This window comes from Scomber scombrus, chromosome 8 (genome assembly GCF_963691925.1).
Source record: "Scomber scombrus chromosome 8, fScoSco1.1, whole genome shotgun sequence".
NCBI lineage: Eukaryota > Metazoa > Chordata > Actinopteri > Scombriformes > Scombridae > Scomber > Scomber scombrus.
This window is the reverse complement of record NC_084977.1, coordinates 16,923,734-16,948,792: the sequence shown is the minus strand read 5'-3', so window position 1 is coordinate 16,948,792 and position 25,059 is coordinate 16,923,734. Positions and strand designations below refer to the sequence as shown.

Genomic DNA, 25,059 nt, shown 5'->3' with positions numbered 1-25,059 from the left:
ATTGAAGTGCTGCCGCCACCTTTTTGCCCCAATCATGAAGTCATTCACTAATTAAACAGCTTGCTAATGTTGCTGCTTACGGTATGTTAAAGTTGATGTTTGTTAATGGTCATATCGACTGTTAAAAGTTAGCTTCAAACGCCCTGAAGGTAATTTTCCAGTCCTCTCTGTCACCGCCTACCAGCCTGGGACCACATATCAACTCTTCCCTGAGGGTTAATTTGTCTCCTCTGAGATGCTGAGGATCACTGCTTCTCTTCACCAAGCTGAGTAAGTAAGTTTGTTTTGTTAACATGCCACCTGGAATGGATGTATCCGGTATGTTAAGTTGGTGTGCGGCTGCTCATGTCTCATGTCAAACTTCAGTCTTAGCTTCTTCTGGCTGCCAGTTTCTTATCTTATGCTGCTGTGTGAGTTACTCTACTGTATGTGCAGTATTTGCATTGGTATTAGCCTACATGTGAATGCATTTCTTGTATTGGCTGAGCTTGCTTAGCTTTGGTGTTGTGATGAATGATATTTGCTGCACTGGTTTTAATTCATATCTTCCTGTGGGGTTTTGCTGATTCATGTACTTTCAGTGGTGCAAAGTAACTCAAGTAAATTTACTCAAACGCTGTACAATCTTGAGGTACTTGTACATTATTTGATTATTTCATGCAACATAAACTACGTTAATTTGAGTGCTTTATTTACTTTTCAGATGAAGATTTGACAGAATGGAACTTTTTAAATACAACACATTGTTAAAGATGAAACCAGTGCCTTCCAACCTTTCTGGCTGTTGATGTCTTATAAAAAGCAGTGTGTTGTCAGGGTCACATTTCAGATGTCTATGAGTTGTTAACAACTACACCAAATAGTGATTTTCTCACATGATTTACTTTTAATAAATGTGCAAATGATTTATGACATGATTTCCATGATGACATTTTTTAACGATAAGACAAAGTTGTTTTTTATCTGGGGATTCTTTGGAGGGTCCTACCCCTAGGTTGGGAACCACTGGACTAAACTAGGTAACTGTATAAAAAGTAGTTCAAACTAGCTCCATATCCAGCAGCTACAACAGTAACATGCTGCTTTCACACTGATGCTTCAATATTAATATCAAATGATGTCATATGTCAGTCAAAGGGACAAAAGAAGTACTATTACTTTAATACTTAAACTTCATTTTGCTGCTAATACTTAGGCCTATGTACTTTTACTAAAGTAGGATTTTTCATGCAGGATTTTTACTTGTAATGGAGTATTTTTACATTGCTGTATTGATACTTTTACTTTTGTAAAGGATCTGAGTAGTTCTTCCGCCACTGGTCTTATTTCCTTGTAATATTGGCTCAGTTGGGAGCTCAACTGGGTTTTGGCACACATACAGCCACGTTCACATTTTCTCCACACTTTTAAAAAAAATCAGCTAATCATTTGAGAAATATTTCACTCAAAAGCAGTTGCTGTGTCTTTCATTAGTAATCATTACTTGGGTTGCTGTGATGAAAGAATTTCCTCAGGTCTAATTTGGGGTGTCTCAGCAGTCTAGTATGTGGTCATACGCGATGTTAGCACCTTTTTTTTCTTTTTTTGTTGTGACAATCAAGGTTGTCTGATTATGTGTTAGCTGAATGGAGCAGCAGTACCTGATGAACAAGGAAAACACTTGAAATTGTGTTGTGGCAGGAAACAGTGTTGGCCTACAGCTGAGTCCCCTTAAATCTGTCATTTATAAATGGAGTCTGGCTGGATGTTCCTTTAGATTGGATGATTGGATGGACAACAACATTACTTTGCAGGTTTGAGGGCAGCCTGCTTGGCCATGTGGTGACCTGGGAGAGTTTAAACATATAACTATATGTTGGCAAAGTATTAAACAGATGTGTTTTTAACTACCGAGCATCATTACCGACCCCCGGTGAGCTCACCCTAAGCTTGGCTCTGTCAAAGTGGCTGGGTGCCAGGTTAGCCGGGATGCTAGCTACAACATGTTTTTTTAAAGGTTTTGCTGCACAATTGCTGCACTGTCTGAGCCAGCCTTTGGGTAAAAAGTACATTTTTGAGATATTAAAGATATGTAGATTTTGAGATTTAAATCACATCACTTGATTGTATATTCCCCTCAATAGCTGGAAGGACTTAAATGGGAGATGGCCGCATGACAGCTGATGCTGGCACTGCACAGAAGATTTACATAGCTGATGTGTTGTTGGGTGGGAACCTTATTACCATCACTCCTCAGTCTCTGCAGTGCTGGGATCAGTGTGTGCTTGTGAGTTTGGGTGAGATGCCAAATATCAAGTGTGTTTGGTGTTACTTAATTCGTTCAACATGAGTTGGATGACTGAAATGTTTGTGGATATTTTCGAGCTTCAACTTCATCTTCATGGTTGTCATTTCATCTTTAACTTTTTATCTCCTCCCATACAAGTGTGCCACTTTCACTTTATTGACTCTGTGTCATGGACCCTGAACAAGTATACTTTGTTCCACTCTCTCCAGGTCACTCACCTGTGTGCCCCGAGGTTAATACAGCTGATGCCCAGGTTGTACCGAGACCTGATGAACCCAGGCTGCAGCTCTAGGGCTCGCGTGTAAGCCTCCACAGCCTCCTCACTCCGGTCCCCGTTTGCCAGTGTGGCCCCCAGGCGGTTCCATAACAAGTAGTCCTGAATAGGGTTGGTTGATGGATAAGTAATGTCATTTGGTTAAAGAGAAAAATGTTTTTTAGTTCAGTGTGATGGGTGTTGTCAGATGCTGTCACCTTGATAATGTGGCTTATTATATGTATTTAAATAGCAAACACACTGGAGAGATTCTAGAGAGTCATTTATCTTAAAACAATTAAAAACACATCAGCACTTTTCGAGTCTTGAAAGCTTTTCACGCTTCAAAGACCTGAGGAAGTAGCTAACTGTGCCCTTAACAGAGAGGTGCAGGTGAAATAGAGCTGAATAATCTGGGTTGTTACACAACTGTCAGCCTTTTATCTGCACAGACAGCATGACAAAGCAGAGTTAGAGCAGCAAGCTATAATTTGTGTTTTTTTTAATGCACAAACAACAAAGAAGTCTTTGGAGAATTACACAGCTCTCTGCTATAAAATAACATAACAAGGGTAATTTAAGGAGAGCTGAGTTACATCACACAGGGTGTCCTTGCCGTTGTTTCCCACCTGCAGGTAGACAGGCACATACAGAGGTCACGGTCTGCTACAGTATAGGGGTTGTTCATCTTTGGCTAAGCCTACCAGTGGGATATAATTATCTCCCTTTGTGTTCGGAGCTATTTTTCCAGCAGGGAAGCAGATATTACCAAGTCAAATGTGGGAGGTTGGATTTAAATGAGTAATATTCGTGCCGGCCTGGGACAGTACTGGGAGGACAGACACTGATTTGCATGAAGGAGATGCTGAGATGGAGGAAAAGTTTGTCATTGTATTTCTATTTTGTATTATGTGTTAATTATGTTGTTGTGTAGGTTTTTTAGGTGTCAGTGTAAATGTGTGTTTTAGATCTTACTCTGGTGCTGAAAAATAAGGCCAATGTGGAAGTGACCTAAACTGGCAATATCTGTAATGGCCAACATCTCACGAAAAAGAAGTCAGATTGTATGGAAGTCTATGAAAAAATTACTTTTGATTACAGTCACAATTTATTACCTCAGTATACACTTTCTAACAAATTTATGGTCTCAATCGCTAGTTTCAAGTCTTCTTCATTACAGCATGATGTTCATTTTGTAAGTTATGGTATCATTTAGAGTAAAATATACACACCTTAGGGTGTGGCTACCTTGTGATTCACAAGTCACTACCATGGCAACAACGTTGGTTATGTATATTACGTAACGTAAACCCAGATTAAAATAGTGGCACAGGTTTAGTGTGTTTTAGCATATTTTCAGTTCATGAAAGTTAATTGGTCTCCTAAAAAGTCTTATTGTTTGTAATAAAACACCCTTTTAAGGAGTCTGCTGTTCAGTGTGTCATTCAAGGGTTCATAAGGACAGATTTGGCAGTTTCTTCGCATATTGCTGTGAAAGTTTGACGTGCCAGGTTGCATCTGTTTGTATGAGCTCTTCCTTGATATCTGTGACTCAATTTCTCTGAGGATGTGTACATGCTTGAGGGCTTCATGTCTGCCATATGTTTTTGCATGAGAAGATGTGACACATTTTCAAGTGTGCACTGTACAGAATGTGGTGGTGTGTGTGTGCGAGCATGTTTTTAGCACATTGTAGGCATCGTTTTTGTGCCTCAGAGGCAAAAACTGTTCAGTGACCAAGAGACTAACCTTAGGATGTAGCATATATTTTACAAATGATACTGTACTCGTACTACAAAGTAAACAAAAATATAAAAAACAAAGTACATAATATCTCAGTTAATAGAAACTGGCATGTTGACTTTCCAAGATTATGAATACATTAATATGAATATACATTCAAAGGAAATATAGAGTATATAATCTATATTGCATTGCAGTCCATAATGTAGTCTATTTATGAGTTGTACTAATTAATTGACTAATTGGTCAATTAATAGATTAGTCAAATGACAGACTTAATCATTAACTTGTTTTTTGTTTTCTTAAGAAAAAAAAAATGCAAATTTTTTTAATTGAATATTTTCAGGTTTCTCTAGTCATTTGTGATAGTAAACTGGATATCTGTTCTGTTGTTCAGAACACATTACATTTTTCTTGGGTTTGGGAAACGATTTTCTGAATTTATAAAGACAAAATGATTAATGAATCGATAGAAAAATAAATAAATATTTTATGAGAGTGCTGAGTGAGCTGTGACAACATAGTTCATCAATAGTGCATTATTATTGCAATATTTAACAGCTTCTCTTGTATTTCTGAGAAACAGAAAATGTCCATGTTTTCATTCAAGGTTCAAGGGTATCTTTATTATCCCCGTGGGGCAATTCAGTTTACAACCACCAGTCAAACATCAAACATAATATTTGAAATGTTTAAAATTAAGAAAATCATATGGTAGTTTCTGGAGTAGCATTATTGTTCAGTACATACTGAAATAACATAACATATTGAGATAACTTTGTCTTGGATAATCATAATATGAAATATCGGTACATCTCCCTGTGATATAGCGACCTATGAGAGGCCACCAACTGGCTGACAAACCTGCATCCTTGGATTCCTACTGGGCAGAAATGAGCAGTAACAATTTAGTTTAATGTATCATCTGTGAATATCTGAATGTGTATCTGATCAGCCATAAATTGTGTTTCATGAAAGGCACCGAGTTTACATCATTGGCATAATGCAGCGCCAGCTGGAGTCAACCAGCTGTCAAACATGTTGTCTCTGCATGGAAACCAGTGCATCCAATGTGTTCACTAACCACAGCCTACATAAGCCAGTCAGACGGGCTTTGAGATCTGTGCCAATGAGACCTTTGCTCCCCAGTACAGACTGGGTGGCAGCAGATTGTCAACATATGGACAACTCAAAACCTCAGCTGATGAAATGACAAACATATTAGTATGTAATAATGAAGAAATATTAAAGGTGAACTGACTGACTGAACACTCTTTTGTATTCTGACTAATCTGCATGTTTGCGTGCACCTTTGTGTGTGTGGGAGTTCCTACCTCGGGCCGCACTGACAGCGCCGTATTGAAGGCCTCAACAGCTTTGTTGAACTCGCCACTAAGGTTGTAGAGCACCCCGAGGCCCGTCTGCAAATCCGGGTCGATGCTGTCAGAGTTCTGCTGAACTGCTTCCAGAAAAAGCTCTTTGGCCTCAGGCAGCATAAAGCTGTAGACACACACATACACACATTCAGATAAGGATTAGTGTGACTTAAGGCTGCTGAGTGAGCGCTCTTAAGATTGCAGAGCTTTGATGCACACTGTACTGCATGTCAACTTTTATTCACTGTAAGACAAGGATAGAGAGACAGAGAGAGAGATATTGGCAGGAGGCTAAAAAAGGGTTAACTGGAGGGAAGAGGGAGAAAAAATGCAGAGAGGGTTGTGTCCTGAGTCATTGCAAACAGTTGTACTTATGATTCAGAGCTGAAACTTAACAATTATTTTCATTAATGATTATCATTTTGGCTATAAAAAGTCAAAGACAGCTAGTCAGCTACTACTGCCTCTGCAGCTGGCTAAATATAAAGGTTACATCTTCAGTTTCCACTGGGCTAGGCATAACAAAGGGAGGGAGGTAAGGGAAAGATAGTGGAGAAAAATAGTCAGGGAGAAGGATGGAGGAGGAACAGGGAAGAGGAAGGGTGAAGAGAAATTAATAGAGCATGAGCAGCAGAAATATACAGGAAGATACTGCATGGATTAGAGGAAATACCACAGTAACAGGGACCTGTATCTCTTCATGTTTACTAGACGATTAATGAATTGATAAACGGGCTGCTTTACCTCGGGAGCAGAATTAGGCTTTTTCAATCTGATATACCTAAAAGCCTAATTTGTCTAGCTTTAGATAACACAGATGGCCTGCTTCCCTACAGCAGTAAAGAGTTTTCGTCAAGATAGATACGTGTAGCTCCGTGTCTCACCAGTGAAATTACACCAATACCAGCTGTGGTTGAGAGACCACTCAGTCTTTGCTGGCTCTGACAGAGTAATAGCAGTTTAAGTAAAACAAATGAGAGTCTGAAAGTGCTGGTTGCCGGTAAAAAAAATCTTGTTTAGTGTGAAACATGCAGCACATGATATACGACATGTATATGTTTGTCAACCACTTAATGGTCTGACATTTTAATGTAGCTGCTACAGATTATTATTGATGATTTTCTCCATGATATGTTACATCATCACCTTTTCTGACAGTGAATAGTGGACGGCACAGATTATCAGTCATACTGTATGTCATTCTTAATCACAACTGATAATGCGTGAAGTAATTAGACATTCATATCAAAATCAAATATTGCCATAAATCCTCCCTGCTAATTGATGTGCGCCATTACCCACTATGATCTGATGCTACCAGTGATGAATGATTTTGCACATCTCTCGTATATTGCCATACCACCCACCCCATTTCGATATCTATATCCATATTTATATCTATATCTATAAGAGGAGCAAAACTCCAGGAAGATTCAGAGTTAAGATAGATGGTTATTGCTGTCTTGTGCTTCAACTTTGAGAAAGCACTGGACATTTTCAGCAAAATGTGCCCCAAATAAATACAGCTTGATATATGAAGTCGTATCTGTTGTTTAAACATAGTGATCTATCATTAAAAAGACCACTCAATTATACAGCTTTCTGCCTATTGCATCTAAATACACTACCTTTCGTGTTTGCCCATGTTGGGAGCATGAGACATCCTGCGTTGGGAGGTTGGGGATTCCACCAGGTGGTTCTTGCCCTTCAGCAGGTGCTTGTACTTTGGATTGTGTCGCAGCCAGCGGAGCAGGGCTTCGGAGGCGTCGTAGCGCATACCTGTGTTGGTCAGACTGACTGCCAAGGCCATGAGGGCCTGAAGGTTGTTGGGGTGGAGCTCCAAACACCTGCATGGAGCCGAGACGTGGGCAGAGGTGGTGTAAGGTGCACTTCAAAGAGAAATCTAGATTTGACAGACATTAATTGGGGCAGGCCAAAGCAAAGGAACATCAGGTGGAGGCTAATGATTTCTGGGTCAGGATGGATGAGCTGCACCTCTCCTGCTCTGATTCTGCAGTGGTGGGTCAGGTTTGCATGCTGCCCTCAGCAGCAGGTTCAGATGATTTGCATTCGGTTTGCATTAAGCAAAAACTGAGCCTAGTGATTTTCCCAAAGTTATATCACTGCTTATATCTCATGGACGACTGCCACTAAGATCTACGCTGGCCTTTGTAATTGAAAAGGGGAGAAGATCAGCACTGTGTTGGCTTACTGTAGTTAAGAGACTAGAGGAAAGGCCACAAGATTTAGCTTTCATCAGGATCATTTTCAAGACATATTTGCTACAGTTGATGTGCCAACTTCCTTAAAACTCTGATAATCTCAGTCAAACTAAATTATTTCAGTCTCGACTGCAATGTGCTGAAGGTGAGGGTTATATAAACTTTGGTTCAGGCCACTCACGTCCACTGTGCACTTAGATGGATGCATTCTTTGTGTGAAATATCTATCTTAAAATCTGTAAAAATGGAAATAGAAATAGTTTTTCTTATACAAGATTCACTGGACAAACATGTTTTCCAGGGACAAAGTCAGATTTGGAAGATGTGTTTGTATACAGAATTGAAGTGGTTGCCTGTTCAAAACCACATAAAATAATTAGAAATGTGTCACATTTTTATCTCCTCTGTTACTCAATTATACGCAATTCAAGCATGTTTTTTAACGTCAAGCATCAGATAACCATGACAAACGACGACAAAACTTAAGAATTTATTAAAAGATATGAGCCAAACAAAAGTGTCTATTTTCAATGATATGAAGTTGTAGAATAGAGCAGGATAACGTGTTGTGTGCCATCTGAAGTGTTGCCAGTGTAGCAACAACAGGATGATTGCCAGGTAAACATAAAATATCACTTCATACGAAAGCACTCCCACACAGATGTAGCTATTACATAATAAACAGACTAAATGTACACCATGCAGACTACCTGAGATCTGAGTGGTATTTTAGACTGTGTAGCAGTCTGTTGGATTAAGTGAGATTCTTGCAAAAACTGAGAAATAATTAATTTACATTCTTTGTAATCCAATTTACACAGAGCAGCAACTGAATGTTTTTTTTTTTTTTGTACTTAGTATATTTGTTGTATTTCTACAGAATGGGCAATATATGAGTTACTGAGAGGGTGCTGCAGATGTTTTTTTTGTGAATGACTGACTTGTCAGTGTTCACACTCACAGAGAGGTGCAATTTCTGGCTTCAGCAGTGTTATGAATGAAAGTGGGCCACCTCCCATTGTGGACTGTTCATACCCTGACTGTGCAATCACCCTCCATGTGGGGTGTTTCTATTTTAAGGATAACAATCATAGAATATTTCCTTCCAATCTTTGGTTTAAGAACTTTGATAACTGTTATGTAAAAAGTTGGTCGCGGTTGTCTCTAAACACATATATTTAATTCTTAACACCAGACTTTTGAATTGTTTTTTTTTTGCAGTTGTTGAATATACTGCCATCAAAATGTTCATTGAAACCTCTCATTTAATCTTTTAACACTAAACTTCCACTTGCGAAATGGTGTTCTCGAACTGTAACAGCTGATAACTCCACCACGCCTGAGAGCGAAATTTGAGTGGGAATCTGATGCAGTTGTTTCTCCGTACCTCTGGAGGGAGACAATCGCTGACTGCTCATTCTCATTTTCAGCCTGGGTGGTCCCCAACACTTGCCAAGCCTGCAGAGAAACAAAATACAGGTAAAGGTAAACAGCAGGGTGGAAACCTGGACTTCATAGCTGGTATTCTCAAGGGGCTGAAACTCAGCTATAGCAGCTCAGCATCGTCTGTCAGGCACAATGAGTGGGAGCCAGCGAAAGCGTTCCTGGCAGAGCGCCACAGAGGAGCTACGGTGCATTTAAACATTCAGAACGAATGTGAAACTTGTATGAGGTCAAACTGAGGTGCATGCAATTAAGATTAAAAATTGCCAGTGTTTAGTCGAGAGGTTTGTCCTCAGGTACTCTTACTGCCAAACACACACACACTGATTCTAGATACTCTTGATGTTGAATGTTGATGTCTGAATAATTCAGGCAACAGAAAGCAATTCACGAATGAATTCAGCTGTCTGGGAGGACTCACTGCTGTGTTTCTTTTTAGAAGTGAAACCATGTTTGAGGTATCTCAATGAGGAAGAGGTGAGAATTTTTTATTTTGAGCTGAACGATTAGTTGATTAGTTGATTGTTATCTATCTTGGTAATTGAATCATTGTTTGAGTCATTTTTCAATCAAAATACCAAACATCCAGCTTCTCGAATGTGAAGATGTGCTGCTTTTCTTTGTCTTGTATGACAGCAAACTGAATTTCTTTGGATTCTTGATAAAGCATGACATTCAATGATGTCACATTGGCCTCTAGTAAAATGTGCTGGGCAGTTTTTTAAAATTATTTTCTGACACATATGTCACAAAATGATTGATCAATTATGCAGTAGATTTATCTATGATGATATGATATGGGGTTGCAGCCTATTGCTTATTAAAAGAAATGGAGTATGTAGATTTTACTTGATAATAAACATTAAATCCATAACTACATTTTTTTTTAAATTATCGACTGATCATCATCTCATTTCTCAATTAACTACGTTTAACAAATAAAATAAAATAAAATGACAGATAGCAGAAATAAAATCACATTTTCCAAAGGTCAAAGGTCACATCCTAAAATTCCCTGCGTTTTCTGACCAACAGTCCAGAAACGCCAAAACATTCAATTTGCAATGACATAAAACATGACTCAAATGATCAAAATAGATAATTAATTTCTTTTGTTTGACCAATGGAATAATTGACTAATTGTTTCAGCTGTAATGAATGGCGTTGAGTTTTTGTTCCTTCAGTGTGACTGTGGGAGGCATGGTGGTTTAATTTTGTACACACAGCAGGAGGGAACACAAAGAAAGTCAGCAGAGGGCGAACAATGATATAACTAACCTAGTCTCCAAAATGTGAGATTATGCGATTACTCTACTCTGTATTTTGTCTCTGTAAGGACACACTTAATAACCTGTTCCAAAGCTAATCTCTGCAGATGCTCTTCCACTCTTTGAAATGAGGGGCGAAATTATTTCTGAATGATTCAGAGGTCTTTACAGTGGGGCAATAAGCCACTAAGCACCCTTGGAGGAATTTTGGAATCGTATTAGTTCCATACACTGCGGGATAATCCTCTCCTTGGAATAACTGGCACATTTCTGTATATTCCAGGGGAATCCGAGAGTACTTTGTGTGAAGGCTTTGCTCTTTCAGCCTGCAAAGAGGTCACTTCTTTTGAAATGGGAAAGAAAACAAATAGGAGAAAAAACCTGCGGAATGAGCTATTATTCAGCTCACTGACCAAATGGGAATTCTCATCATGAGTAGAAGCAAGTTGTGTATTTTTGTTACAGTAAACAACTCTTTTAACAAGAAGAAAAAAAAAGAAAAAAAGCCTGTGCCCTCAACAGGCAATCAGCGTCTACCCTGTGGGTACTGCCTACTAAATCTGCTTCGCACAGCCTGTGGTCAGTGGGGCATTCTTCGTCTGTAGCTTCACTCACCATGAGGTGGAGTAAGTGGGGTTGGATTAAGCCGTTAGTTTAACAGTCTAACTGCCTCAGTGGGTTGACCGGTGCTGGACTACACATTTGACGTTTGTAATTCTGCTTTCCTTTTGAAAATACAAACGCAGCTGTAAATATGAGTGTCTTCATGGTCAACTCTCTCTCTGTGTGTGTGTGTGTGTGTGTGTGTGTGTGTGTGTGTGTGTGTGTGTGTGTGTGTGTGTGTGTGTGTACTAAAGTAATTCACCTCTGAATCGTGAGGGTCCTGCAAGACCGCTGATTCCAGCAAAAGCACAGCGTTTGGCAGGTCTCCCTCTCGAGATTTCTTTAGTCCCTCTTCAAATGCGTTAGGCAAGTCCTTATAAGGATTATCTGTGTGGAAGTAGTAACCCTGTCAGCAAAAAAAACAAAACAAAAAAAACAAAAAAAATGGGGACAATGGCAATGTCAGTTTTCTCGCCCATATTCAAATGCAAACCAGAGCTACTGTCATGTGCTGTATATTTAAGCAAATCTCCAGCAGCAGGAATCGATTTTTTCTGCTTCACATCAAACCTGGGCTAAGCTCCCCAGGGTTTGTCTGTTCTCTTTAAATGTTAAACTTTGCATTTTCAAACTGTGATTACCCTGGTGTGTTGATGCCCGCTTCTGAGCAAGACGACTTTGAAACAGCTTTTCCTGTAAGAACTAGCTCTGCACTGGGATCAATCAGAGAGCCCACAAGTCTGATCTTGTAGATTTCTTTATGTAAGAAGGTCAGCTGATGGGTGAAATAAAGCTCAACCATATCTTCTTAGTCCTTTTGAAATTAGCATGTTCAATTAGTTTGGTAAAAAAACAATATTTAACATAAATCTGATCATTCAGTATATTTACTTTAATGAATGCAACATGTCTTTTTCAGTGATTTTAGTAACCAAGGACTTGAATTCCGCAGTACACTTTATACTTGCACGAGGCAGATGAACACATTTAGGCTCTGACTGACAGCAAGAGCTCAGCCTGACTGCATTATAATTGCTTTAACTCAAAGGACAGCACAAGCAACTTCTGTTTTCTCTGGATGTACTGTAGGTTACTGTTGTGTGCTTGTAGTTTGCTCTCAGGTTTAAATATTACATTTTTTTGTGGACAACAACAGTTAGACATCATTGTTAGACATTTTAGGAAATACACTTGTTTGATTTCTTGCCAAAAGTTTGGTGAGAGACTTAAAACCTCTGCCATGTCTGTGTGTTAAATATGGAGCTTGTGCCAGGACAGTTAGCTTAGCTTAGCAAAACTGGAAACAAGGGGAAATGGTTAGCTAACTCAGCCCCCTATCTCCAAAGCTAAAAAGAAAATCTGCTTATAAACACCTCTAAAGTTTGCTGGAAAAATAAAGATAAAGTTATTTGTTTAATATTCACACAAACAGAAATGGTTTTATGTGTGACCCTCTAAAGTGAGACTCTGCTTGTTGAGAGATGACAAGAGCTAAAGGTAACATTAAAACAATGTTTGTAACATTTTCTGTTTGTGTAGGGTAACAAATGAAATATGACATGTTATAAGTGGGCTTTAGAGGTGCTAGTAGGCAGATTTTACAGCTTTGGACAAAACTTTTTTCCCGTGCTTACAGTCATTATGCTAATCTAATCTAAACTAAATTAAGCTAATCACCTCATGGCTTTCATGGATGGATGAACTTCCATCCAAATGAACAGACATGAGAGTGACATGTCTTTTGTTTTTTAAACCTTAACCATATTTAATAGATTTACAGTGCAGGCAGGTGTATTTTTAAATACAATCTTAAAAGTACAGTAGATATAATTCATGTCACTTTTTTAAACATTATGTTATTCGGACAGAGGATATCAGTACTTAATATCTTGTATTGTTGATTGTAACATTAACTGTGTGTGACAATGACCTTCTCATGTGGAGAGACAGATGAGGGAATCTGTGCTTGCTCATTCTCCGTCAGCCAGTTCCGTCGAGCGAGCTCTTCCCACTCTGCCTGCATCTTATCCCAGAACTCGGTATCTGACTACAGACAACAAAGAGAGAGAGAAGGACGCGATGAGAAGAAGGGGTTGGATGGATGGTAGAGGGGGTGAAGGAAGGGAGAGAGAGAGAGAGAAAGGGGAAGAGAGATGGGGGAAAGAGTGATTTGTGCACGAGACCAAAAGCTGTTGTAATTTCCTATTATCCTACAGCTGGAAATGTCATATCTATCTGACTGGCTGGTCGTTACGTATGGACTCCACACGTCTGATAAATAAAGTCAAGGCAGAATTGAAGGCACAAGCCGCATTTCAAATGCAAACAAATCAGACAAAACAAAATCAGTACGCATGAGTAGACCCTGCTCTTCTTTCAAATTGACAGGTCTTCTTAAAAAGGCTAATTAACACAAGACAACACCAAAGGTTTTGTAAGTACAGCTGGTAAACAGGCCTTTATTTTCAGAAGATGGTCTGTTAAGAAATGCACAAAACACTAATGTTTCATCTGCAGGACAAACTTCTTAATCATGCCTGTGAACAGACTTCACATTCATGTGATTGAAAATGTCGCATCAGGTCTTTAAAGTCTCTATTAGCTTGACATTTGAACTGTCATTTGCTGGCATTTCCCTTAGCTGACAGATGCTTTGAAGGTTATCGTGGATGAATAACCTCATCTGAATATGCCAATCCACATCCTGGAATATCTTTTCAATTTTAATCTGACATAAATCCAAGCCTGTCAAGTGACCCTGTTAGATACAAGCATATGTTAGTCATATAATTTCTTAAAACAGCCTGCATTGTTTCAAATGAATCTTGAAATTGTTTGTTATACAATATCTATTTTGCTCAGTAGGTCAGTAAAAAGAATTCAAGAGAAGAGGAGGAGATGCTTGCCAAAAAGAAAACGGTCGAAACTATCTGTGGAAATTGTTCATTTGTACTTTGTCTCAAACTGAGTGTTAAAATCTGGTTAGACAGACAAATATGAAGGCCTGGATTCCAGATCAGACAAGATGAGGAGTTTGGAAAAGATGCAGACAAAAGGCAAAGCAAAGTGAAGAGCAACTCGAGGAAAAATAATCTGAAAAATATGAGTCACACATTTATTTTTCCTCATGAGTGCGATTTTTTATTGTGATGGTGCAGGAAAGGTGAAGTTGTTTCTATGTAGTTATAAGATGTAACTTGTATTTAAATGGTACTTATACAATGAAACTTGTATAATTCTAAAAAATATATATTAAAAAAATCAAACATAATGTACTTAACTGTCATTTCGATTACTAATGAATTCCTATGTGTTGGGTTTTGTGCCAACAATTTAAAAACTAGTGTTTCTTTTTTATGCGTGCCCCTTTCAGTTCTCTTAATCAGGTCCATGGTCTCTCCTCCTTTCATTGTTGTACTGATGACACCCAGTTTGACCTCAAGACTAATTAATTATTTTTTGTGTTCTCCATAAACGGTTAATGCCAAAAACAAAATATAATAGACAATGCTCTTTTTTTTTTGGATTAAGATAAAACTTTGTAATTTTGATTCCAACTTGTTCTTTCTTAGTAAACACATCCAGTCTGCCTCCAAGAACTGAGGAGTCTGATTACATCTAAGCTTTAGTTATGAAAAGCTTTTCCAACTCAGAAACAAAATGCTAAAATTAGATCCATCATGAATTTTAGTGATACAGTGAGCATTATATGTGCCTTTTATCTCTTCTTACTTTGACTAGTGCAACACATCGTTCAGCTGACTTCGCCAAGAAGAGTTGAAACAGCCTCACTGTGTTCAGAAGGGATTTAACTATGAAACAGGACCACACAGTTTCTCTCCTGTTTAAATGCATCCTCATTTCTAAACTGTTTGTGTTAGAGCTGATTTAGAGTTCTGTATACATGTAACTTTTAATTCATAGAGCTGCTGTAGTAACTAACTCCTACAGAATGAAATTAAGCTTTTATTAAGACCGGTAATAACTGGTAACCAAAATTGTAGTGTTGCATGGGAAGTAATGCATTTTTATTTTTATAAAGAACAGAAATGATCAAAATAATGATACTGTTCTGCAAACAAGAGATAGCAGACTTGCATATTGTCCAACATCATAAAAATTGCAACAGACTGCAGTTGCAAATACTGACATGTAGGGGCCACTTTAGTACCAAATTATCTTTTCACAAATATTTTTTACTGGTATTAGATTAATTATCACACTAAAAAGTATTCTTGTTATTATATGTTGTATTGTACATACGCTGCAGTCTTCTGTAATAATTCACAGTAGAGAATATGCAGAGTTATGAGGGGATTGAGTTTAAAGTTACAGCCACATGACATGTTGAGAACACTGCTTGTTTTTCTCTACTCATCTTAACTACATCGTGGTAAAAATGCAGACACAATTCATGAAAAGCATCATACTGTACTTTCACTGCTGATGCCTGTTTTTAATGTAAGTTATCTTAAACAGCCACAGTGACTTAATTTTTAGTTGGCTGAGTCCATGATTCATGTTTGTCTTATTAAGAATAATGCCAAACAAAGCAGAACAGCCTCATGTGACTGACCTATCAAATCCTCCATAGTCAGAAACTCATCAGTAGAAGAACTGTGTACAGTAAGTGTGTGTGTGTGTGGTTTGAGGGGAGCAGGGTCAGAAAGATCTACTGTAAGAGAGTGTGTGTTTGTGTCAAAGGTCTTCTAATCTCCACAAGTCAGTGGCTCGTGACTGACATGGAGGCCATAGTGTGGCCCCTGATGGTGAGAGATGGTGGGTAATTGCAGGCTGCCAACTCTCAGACAAATTGCCTAAAGGTGAGTCTCTATGGTTGGCTCTGTCAGGAAGTGCACTCTCAGAGCTCCTGAGGCGGTGGTGGGGCTGCAAAAGTGATTGATGCCGTGTGACTTCGGATCAGAATATGTGTCAGCAGGAGCTTTGATTTCATCTGTTCACAAGTAGAAACTGTCAGTACTCTGCTGGGAACCATTAGAAGTTCTCACTGTACAGTTTTATTTACACACTGATGGTGGTAGGAAGTACAATTCTCAGATACTCATAGTTTTTACTCGATTACAGTTATTTGGCAGCTGTAGTGCAACGTGTAATCTTTGCAGATTAGCTTTTAAAAATATATGATGAGCATATAAACTGACACACCATTATAAATTACTCAACAGTATATAAAATAGTAATACATGGCTACATCTCAGCAAGCTAACATGACTAGCAGTTCTAACTGGGCCCTACAGCAAAACCGCTGAATAGCCCAGCGCCGTTTCCTGCCCGCTTGCCCTCTTCAGCTTCCTGCTCATGTGATGGGTTCTCACGCAAGAGCAACTGTATTTATTTACATAACACAGCTTCCATTTTATTCTCATTATTTCTCATTGTTTGGTGGGTTTGTGTTTTCACTGTGACCTTGTCCATCATCTCGTTAATTGTGTTGTCAATTGTTTACGTTGTGAAACCCATCTGGTGTGTAACTCATCCGCCCCCTAATTGCACCACGGATGACAACAAATTGTTTGCAGAATTAAAATGGAGTAAATATACAGACGTGTTTTTAAATGACAATAAATGTAGTCATATTTTTATATAACTCTGTGAAGGGCGTATTTTTACACTGGCATTGGCAGTTTAATTATATGGAACAAGGCAAAGATACAGCAAGGTAATTTATATCCTGTATATCACTGGATGCGAACCCATAGCTGTGACTCTAATTTCAGCAGCTCTGATGAAGTGTTACGTGAAAATGGATTGAATTCAGAGTGCTTCCTGCCGCCAAACATGTCACCACTGCTTGGGGGCAGGAGGTGGGGTGAGGATTTATTAGTTACTTCTTGAATACATTATTCACAACATGGATAATCATGGCAACACCTACAGAGCTCACACACACACACACACACACACACACACACACACACACACACACACACACACACACACACACACACACACACACACACACACACACACACACACACACACACACACACACACCTCAGCTGTTGGTGTCATCCGCCTCTAGAAAAGCATATTTATAATATGCTTCCAGAATCTAATTAGCTTTTCTAAGTCAGCTGAAGTTTGGTAATACACACAGTGGAAATAAATGTTCACTGCCAGAAAGGTAATTTGTAGAAATTGATAATTCATACTTGGTCAGCTAAAAAACACAAACAAATGATTCTAAAAAAGAGCATTGTAATACTGTTGGTCTCAGACATTGTTTTATAGATGTTGTAAAACAAAGTGAAATCAACTCTATTTAGAACAACACAATCAACTTGTAAAAAGCAGTTGTATCTAGTGCTTTTTTTCTGAAACCGTAATTGTAATATCCTGCTCAGAACAGGCAAATACTGTTGTCTTATTAAAGAATGAATTATCATAATTATTAACAGCACACAGAGGACCTGTTCAGCGTTCAGTGTATTCAGTTGTTTCCATGCAAACAGTGTTTTGTTGGATTTGATTGCTGCACATTACAGTTATCTCTGTATTTAAAACTGTCAATCAAATGACATCCTGTTTTTGCACATGAATGAAGGTATAAAAGAAACATAGGCCAATAGGTTATGAAGCTTTTGGCCACCATCAAAGATATTATTTCAGTAAAGTGACTAATTTCCCTTGATCTGCTTTTTATGTGTGCTGAAATGAACATTGTTAATACCCTATAAATTACTGCAGCTTGATGAATTGTTGGATATTTTGAATTTAATTTTGATTGCTTAAACACAATTTCAAATGTTTTGTTGTGAATCTTTAGTTGACATAATCAATTTGGAATAAAAGAAATGTTTGCAGATACAGTATTTTTAATATTTTGACAATATGTTGTTAGGATGATTAATTGATGGTAAATTGATCATAAAGGTTAATGTCCATCAGTTTGTGTGAGTGTGTCTAGACTGAGCATCACATTGATTATCAGTTAAAATTCAATATATCCTGAATATTAGTGTGTGTGTTCTTCTTAAATGGACTCTTATCTGTTTACTTAAGTCCCCCTTGGAGGAAACCAAACACATGAAAAAGGTTACATATCCACTTTACCCAGGGGGGCTAAGTCTCATTATTTACCAGTGACACAGAGCAACCTCCAAAAAAACAAAAAGAGCTCTCCTCTCCAGAGCAGGGCTAGCCTGGCCTTTTAATGTTAATGAGCCACCCACTGCTCTGCTGTGTAGGCCAAGTCCTTGGTCAGCAAGCCAAAAATAGGAAGCTGGAGTCCCGATAATGTCACTCAAACAAGAATAATAAACATTTATTGGACAAAATGCGAAGGATGTATTTTGGCAGACAATGTGATGACCCTATATATGGATGTCTGTGATAACAACACATACAGCAAGTGTGGTCTTGTGTAGATTATTACCTCAAAGGTTGCAATCGACTGTGAATTTATGACACATGCACAGTCACCTGATTCATTGGGATAAATAAAGCATACATTTTACACCTGTAGTTTGATTAGTTTGGTTCAGGCCAAAGAAAACAAGATTATAGGGTGTCTTATGGTGTTGTCTGTGGCAAGCTGGTATTTTTCTGGGGTGATCTGAGGTGATTTCCTTGAGTGTGCTGGTATGGTATCCTGGTGACTCTCAGCCACACAGAGAGTTACTAAATCTCTATTCATTTCCATCTTTGTTGGGTGAGATTGTAATTGGATCCCATTCCCACCACAAAGGGTTTCAGTACAATTGTTTTGATCCACACCTGAGTACAATTGCTGAGGCCCAATCAGATTTTGTTGTGGATGCCTTATGCACCTTCATTCTCATGTTGGAAACTTTTTCAGCTTCACTGATAAAAGTTTAGTCTGCTGGAGGGCAAATAGAAGTTGCTGAGGGAGTTGAAAGCATCAATCATTTACTCTCCGCATTCACATTTTCCCTGCAGGTGTGTGTATTAAAACCACAAGCCCTGCATCTCTGACTTCCAGGCAAATGCACTTTGCCTCTGCATGCTCGCACAAAACCAGGACTGCCTCAGACCAGCGCTCTGCAAGATAAAAGTAAAACTGCCCTGCTGCCGTTTTAATCAAGAGGCCACACAGTCACCTTCATCTCGTCTTTATCACCACCATGGGAGTGCTTTCTCATGCCCCACAGCTAAAACACTGCTCCCTAAAGACACAATTTATCTTGCAGCTGTTCTAGTGGTTCATTATTTAATAAAAGTATTAAATCGTCATCAGCTCAGAGTAATTGACAGTGTCCTCATGTGACATGGACGGTCACTTGCCTACTCAGAAAATATGTCTTTATCAGCCTCTTTGTAAATTAATTCAAAGCAGAGCTCCTTCTCCTGGGCCGCAGCCATTTTATCCTTCTTTTCTGAGGATTTTTATGTGTAAAAGCATAAAACCTACATTTACTCATCAGCTTTGTGAGAGGGGCGATATTTGGGAGACTAATTCCTTGTCTGCTCCCTCTGCGGATCCTAATTTTCTTACATTTGGCTGTTTCGTCTAATTGAATTGGCAGATAGGCTGTGTGCTGATTTAATGTTCTCTCTGCTGTCTGAGACGTCTCTACCTCTACATCTTTATAAGTATGAAAGAGCATGCGTGTGCACAGCCACTTAAATGGAAATTATCTGATTGTGGGCTTTGACATTGGCCGCCGAAGCCAAAATGACTGACCACTCGCATCAGAGCTCCTCTAGAGTGGAGGCCAGCGCTCGATTGAAGATGCGAGATACTGTTACCAATCGATGCCCCATGCTCAGACGCTGGTCCAGGTGCATCTCAGAATCTCATAACTTACCTGCCCCTCCGCCTGATGGGTTTACTCAACAATATTTGGGAAGATGGAGCTTACTGCTTATACAATATGTGACATCATTGCTAACTTTAGGAAGGTATTTCTAAATGGGCTGGTCCTCGCCTCTGCTGCTGCTCCTCTCACTTTCCCACGGTCTTCCTGTCCCTGCTCTATTATTTATTGACCACTACACATTGCTCAGTGTGCAACAGTCTACTGTAGCCCTAAGTAAAGCTGAAGTAACTCAATAGTGCAGGGTTCTCTCTCATTTTCTGGGAAGGGAGATTTCAATTGAGTGTTTTTGTTGCAAGTGAAAAAAACAACTTTCCTGGCTATGTCTGTGATCTGAACACATTCCTGAAAATGCTTTCTTTTTTTTTTTCATCACTCAGGTATCCAATGTGATTTACACAACCTTTCAGAAAACATTCCTTCAGGTGAAAGCCAATAAAAGTATTCAAGCCTATTACATAAGAGGGAAAAACCTAAGAACATGAACTATATGAGATATGTTTTTAAATAATCTATATTGTGAGTGTAATGGCACAAGAACATTAACACATGCAGTGTGTAGATACATTCTACTGTAAGATGAAGTAAGTCATATCTAATTACTGTAACTTTGCCATCCCCCATGATAACTGATATGTTTGGCTGTAAAATGACTGACCTATTTACCCTCCTATTGTTAGCTAGCTGAAAGTCGTGAATATTCTTCTGGGTCAAACACCCTGTTAACTTGAGTGTGCGGATTTGGCACAGATTATGAAACTGTCAGCTAGCACCACAGGGCGAATACATTGTGAGAAGCACCGGAGTCATCATCTGACAAAGAGATGAAAAGGGGCTGAAGGAGTCACATGGAAATCAATTCAAATTGTAAGAGTGAACACCAAGTTACAGTAGCAATGATGTTGGAAATGTGATGCTTTAAAATTCACAAAATACATTTATATTTAATATTTCTACAAGCACTCAACAGATTTTTTCATCCTCTTCACATAAAGTTTGGGGCAAATGTCAGGACTGAATTAATTCCCAAATAGATGTCCTTTACTTAATGAAATAATGCAAAAATAAATACAGTTGCCAATTCAGTACAGTGCATTTTTAATGATGAATAAGATGAATTCTCATTTTGCTCAACCTGATGGCAAAGGTCAGGTTAAGCTATCAATAATAATCTTTTGAACTTGAAATTCAGTCTCTTTTCAAAGAAACCTCAGCAGGGATGCTCTTTTCAGTGTGGCCATTGGTTATGTCATATCTAATAATACTTTACTCACCAAATTAATTGCTAAAGTTGCAGTAACATTGCTGAAAATAGGTTTAACACAAATAAGCTGCCAGACAATGAATGCAGAAAACAGCCCTTAGATTTATGTGGAGGAGAACACAAATTGTGAAATTACAACTCAAACTGTCCGTTGTACACATTCAGCAGCTTACAGACTGAATTCCTGGCTCAACTTTGATGTGTCATCCAAATAAAGTGCAAACTCATGTTTGCTGTCCTCAGTGGACCAATTTCTAGCTACATTGCTGGGTTTCTAGATCCCAGCAAATAACTTTGGTGTGTTATAATAACTAACAGAACTGATGACCAGGATGATGACCCAAATTGTAATAAACCTTTAAAGAAGAAACTTTGGTCCCATTTATCTGTTTTAATCAGGTGCACTAATGACATCTAGTAAGCCCAAAAATTCCCTCACAACCCTACGAGGACAGTGAGAAAAGAAAGTTCTGCCAATATATTAAATATTAAAAACCAACTTGAAACCAACTTTCCTGTAAAGTCTTATTAAAAGTCAGCTGCTGAGATGGCTCTTTGTTGACAGGCGACAGATGTGAGGTGTACTAAGCAGCACTCTGCTTACCTCAACAGCAGCCTTGGCTCTCTCAAACTCCTCCTCCAGGGACTGATGTCTGGACAGGCGGGCGCTGCCCCACCGCTGCTCCTTGTTGAGACGAGCCTGTCACACACACACACACACACACACACACACACACACACACACACACACACACACATACACATACACACACACACACACACACACACACACACACACACACACACACACACACACACACACACACACATACATTTTATAATATATACATATATGCACAAACACAATCCATTTAACATTAATCACACAAACGTTCACACAATACATCACATGCATTCGCGTATACACGCACACGCAGATCCTCATAGCATATCACATCACACACACACACGCACACGCACGCACACACACAATCAGCCAGGAGACAGGCAGGGAGAGTGTGCAGGGTCAGCCGTCTCTGCTTTCTCAGGGTCCAGTAAATATCCCTGCCTCGACAAAGCCTCTGACATGCTTAGGAAGGCCAGCAGAATCACTAGTGTCAGCATCTCGCTTCACCCCTCGTCTGAACACCATGCGTCCAGCCTCTCTCAGTTTCAACCCCCGCCAACTCCCGTGCACCTGCACATGCAATATCCAATCCTGAAATATGCTGATAGCCTCTCAGCTCCAAACCTGGATGTATGCAGTAAAGCCTTGCTCTGCTGCAAAAATATAAATCGACCAAATACACACACGTGGGTTTTGTGTTATGAGAGTGTGGTGTGGATTACATGATTCCACACTCATACGACACATTTAACCACAGGGGGTATGTGATTTTGAGATACACTTTGACGCTCATTTGTAATATGGCACCAAATTTACTGTATATAGCAGTAAATGTTTGTATTCTAGGGTTAGTAAATCCATTGCTGAGACTGAGAAATCGTCTGCTACTGCTACTCCTTGTGTGGAGTCAATGGTTTCCCCCAGATAGGGCTGCTTGGCAGGCCAGCCATTAACCTGTAACAATTCCCATCTCTGCAGACTGCCATTATGCAAGATTAATTGAGGTTTCTTAATCTCAGTATTAATGGACTTAGAAGAAATAGCCTCATCCATTTATTGTATTTTTTTATTTACAAGGACAAAATGCATGCACTGTTGAACACTGTTTTCTGTTTACAATTCTGTGTTGTGTGAAGAAGCTGCAGTTTGCTGTAGTCAGACTCTTAAAGGAAAAATCCACCCAAAACTCTAAAACACAATTTATGAAAATGATATTGATCTTAATGTTGCTTGCTGGTTTTATAATATTTTTCTCCCCATTGACTTGGCCAAATGTAGACCAGCAGTTGTTTGATACCATAACATTTTTTAACCATCTTGAGTAAAAAAATCCGCATTGTGGCTCCAGTGTTTCCGAAACAATGAGATCTTCCTTTCATAATTGTTCATTTTAACTTATTTACAATTCTGTAAAGCGACACCAAGATAATGACACACGTTTCTCTGTCAACACACAACACCATAGACCAGAACAGCTTGAGTTTTTGTTAAGTTTTGAATAACATGGCTTCAACATCAGTTGGTCATTTGTGTTCATACTAAAATGTTTGTACTCCCACTTCGATTTACAGCTCATGTTTGCTCTCTTGGGTTTGTGGAATGGAAATGTGGGAAATGAAGGAAATCACAAACTTCAGTGAATGAGGCAGGACGAGAGAAATTTTAGATTGCTTTAGCGTGCCTTGTTACGCATCAGTTATAGCATGGTTGACATGCGCCTCCTATGTTTTCTTGCCAGTGGACACAGTTGATAGTGTAGACAAAACATTGAGGAAGTTAAAGAAAGACTCAGTCATTTTTTCTCATCTAACAAAAACACCTCTACTGCAAATCTTCACTCATTGTTCTAATCTGTACTGAAACAAGGCAAAATACAGATCTGTATTCTGATGAAGTTACCGTGATGTAACTCTTGTTATGTACGTGACTGGCTCACTGTAGCTCTATTAGGGTTGCAAAATTCCAGGAATTTTCAAAGTTGGAAACTTTCCGTGGGAATTAACGGGAATATATGGGAATTAACGGAAATAAACTGGAAATTTACAAAATTGTAGCCTATAACAGGGAACTTAAATGTAGTTAGAACAACATCTTGTAGCATAGTCTTGGTTAAAACAACCAGATTTAATGCAAATACAGTTGAATGTCTACCCTATTCCTCAATCACATACACATAGCACATTACTTACTGCAGGGCCACAGCAACCCTAAGCTCTATATCACAAAGTAATTGAAAGTATGTAACTACAGTTATAGTGGGGCACGATACAGCCTGGCCATGGCTGAAATCCGACATGGACCTATAAATCAAAACTTGCAGCTGGTAACCACTTGTGTCAAGTCTAGCTTTAGAAAAGTTATTAACCGTTTAATTTCCTGCAGTTGAGATACTTTTGAGAGCAAAAAAAAGTTGAGTAAGCCTTGAGTTGAGTTATTTTTGACACATATTGTATTCTGGTCCCCAGGTCAAGAATACAACACTTCATCATTCCTTGAAAGTATGACACACTATAAGCTAATGATATCACATGCTGCATGAATATCTGAGGGTGGATTTTTCCTTAAAGTTTACTCATTTACTCTTGTTTGTTCAGTAAATCTCATGCAACACACATCTCCTTCTTTGCATGCATTTTCTGTGTGTGTGTGTGCATGTGTTTGGTACCTGCCAAGGAAGGAACGAAAGGAAAGTAGGAAACTAAAACCACTATTTACAGTAACTCTGTCAGTGAGAAATTATGTAACCCCTTGAGCAAAACAAATTTGGTGTGTTTGTTTGCCATTAACTTCCCTCCGTCTCGGACAGCTATCTTTAATACCAAATCTATTATTTATCAGAGTGCTGAAAAGGTGATGCATGCTTAGCTAGCTTGGTGAGATCATCATTAATGGGCTCAGAGTAACGCTGCTGAATAATTCATAGGCTATTAATGTAATAATGGCATCTGGAAACAAGACCCCGTATGCAAACCTACACAGACATCAATTCAGGAGGAAAGCGCTTGACATTTGGACCTCGTAGCACCACAAAGAATCTCAAGGCCGACAGAATATCTGGGTTACCTCAAAGCCGCCTTTTGGCTTCGATACAATTACCTCTTTTTGGAAGTCAAATTTAATGACATGCTGTGATGCTGTTTTACGGTGCAAATGTATAAGTCTTTCAACATTATA

The 25,059-nt window shown here is 38.9% G+C and overlaps 1 protein-coding gene across 1 annotated transcript in view; it reads right to left on the bottom strand.

Moving 5' to 3' along the window:
• The window catches only part of pex5la (peroxisomal biogenesis factor 5-like a), a 57,536-nt gene that overhangs the window by 1,877 nt on the left and 30,600 nt on the right, over positions 1-25,059 (bottom strand). Inside the window, exons 8-14 of the mRNA XM_062424093.1 lie at positions 21,862-21,957; positions 13,126-13,242; positions 11,458-11,601; positions 9,269-9,339; positions 7,288-7,506; positions 5,618-5,783; positions 2,506-2,663 (exon numbers count right to left, since the gene is read on the bottom strand). Coding sequence (XP_062280077.1) covers positions 2,506-2,663; positions 5,618-5,783; positions 7,288-7,506; positions 9,269-9,339; positions 11,458-11,601; positions 13,126-13,242; positions 21,862-21,957 — 971 coding nt within the window. The remainder of the gene's footprint in view (positions 1-2,505; positions 2,664-5,617; positions 5,784-7,287; positions 7,507-9,268; positions 9,340-11,457; positions 11,602-13,125; positions 13,243-21,861; positions 21,958-25,059) is intronic.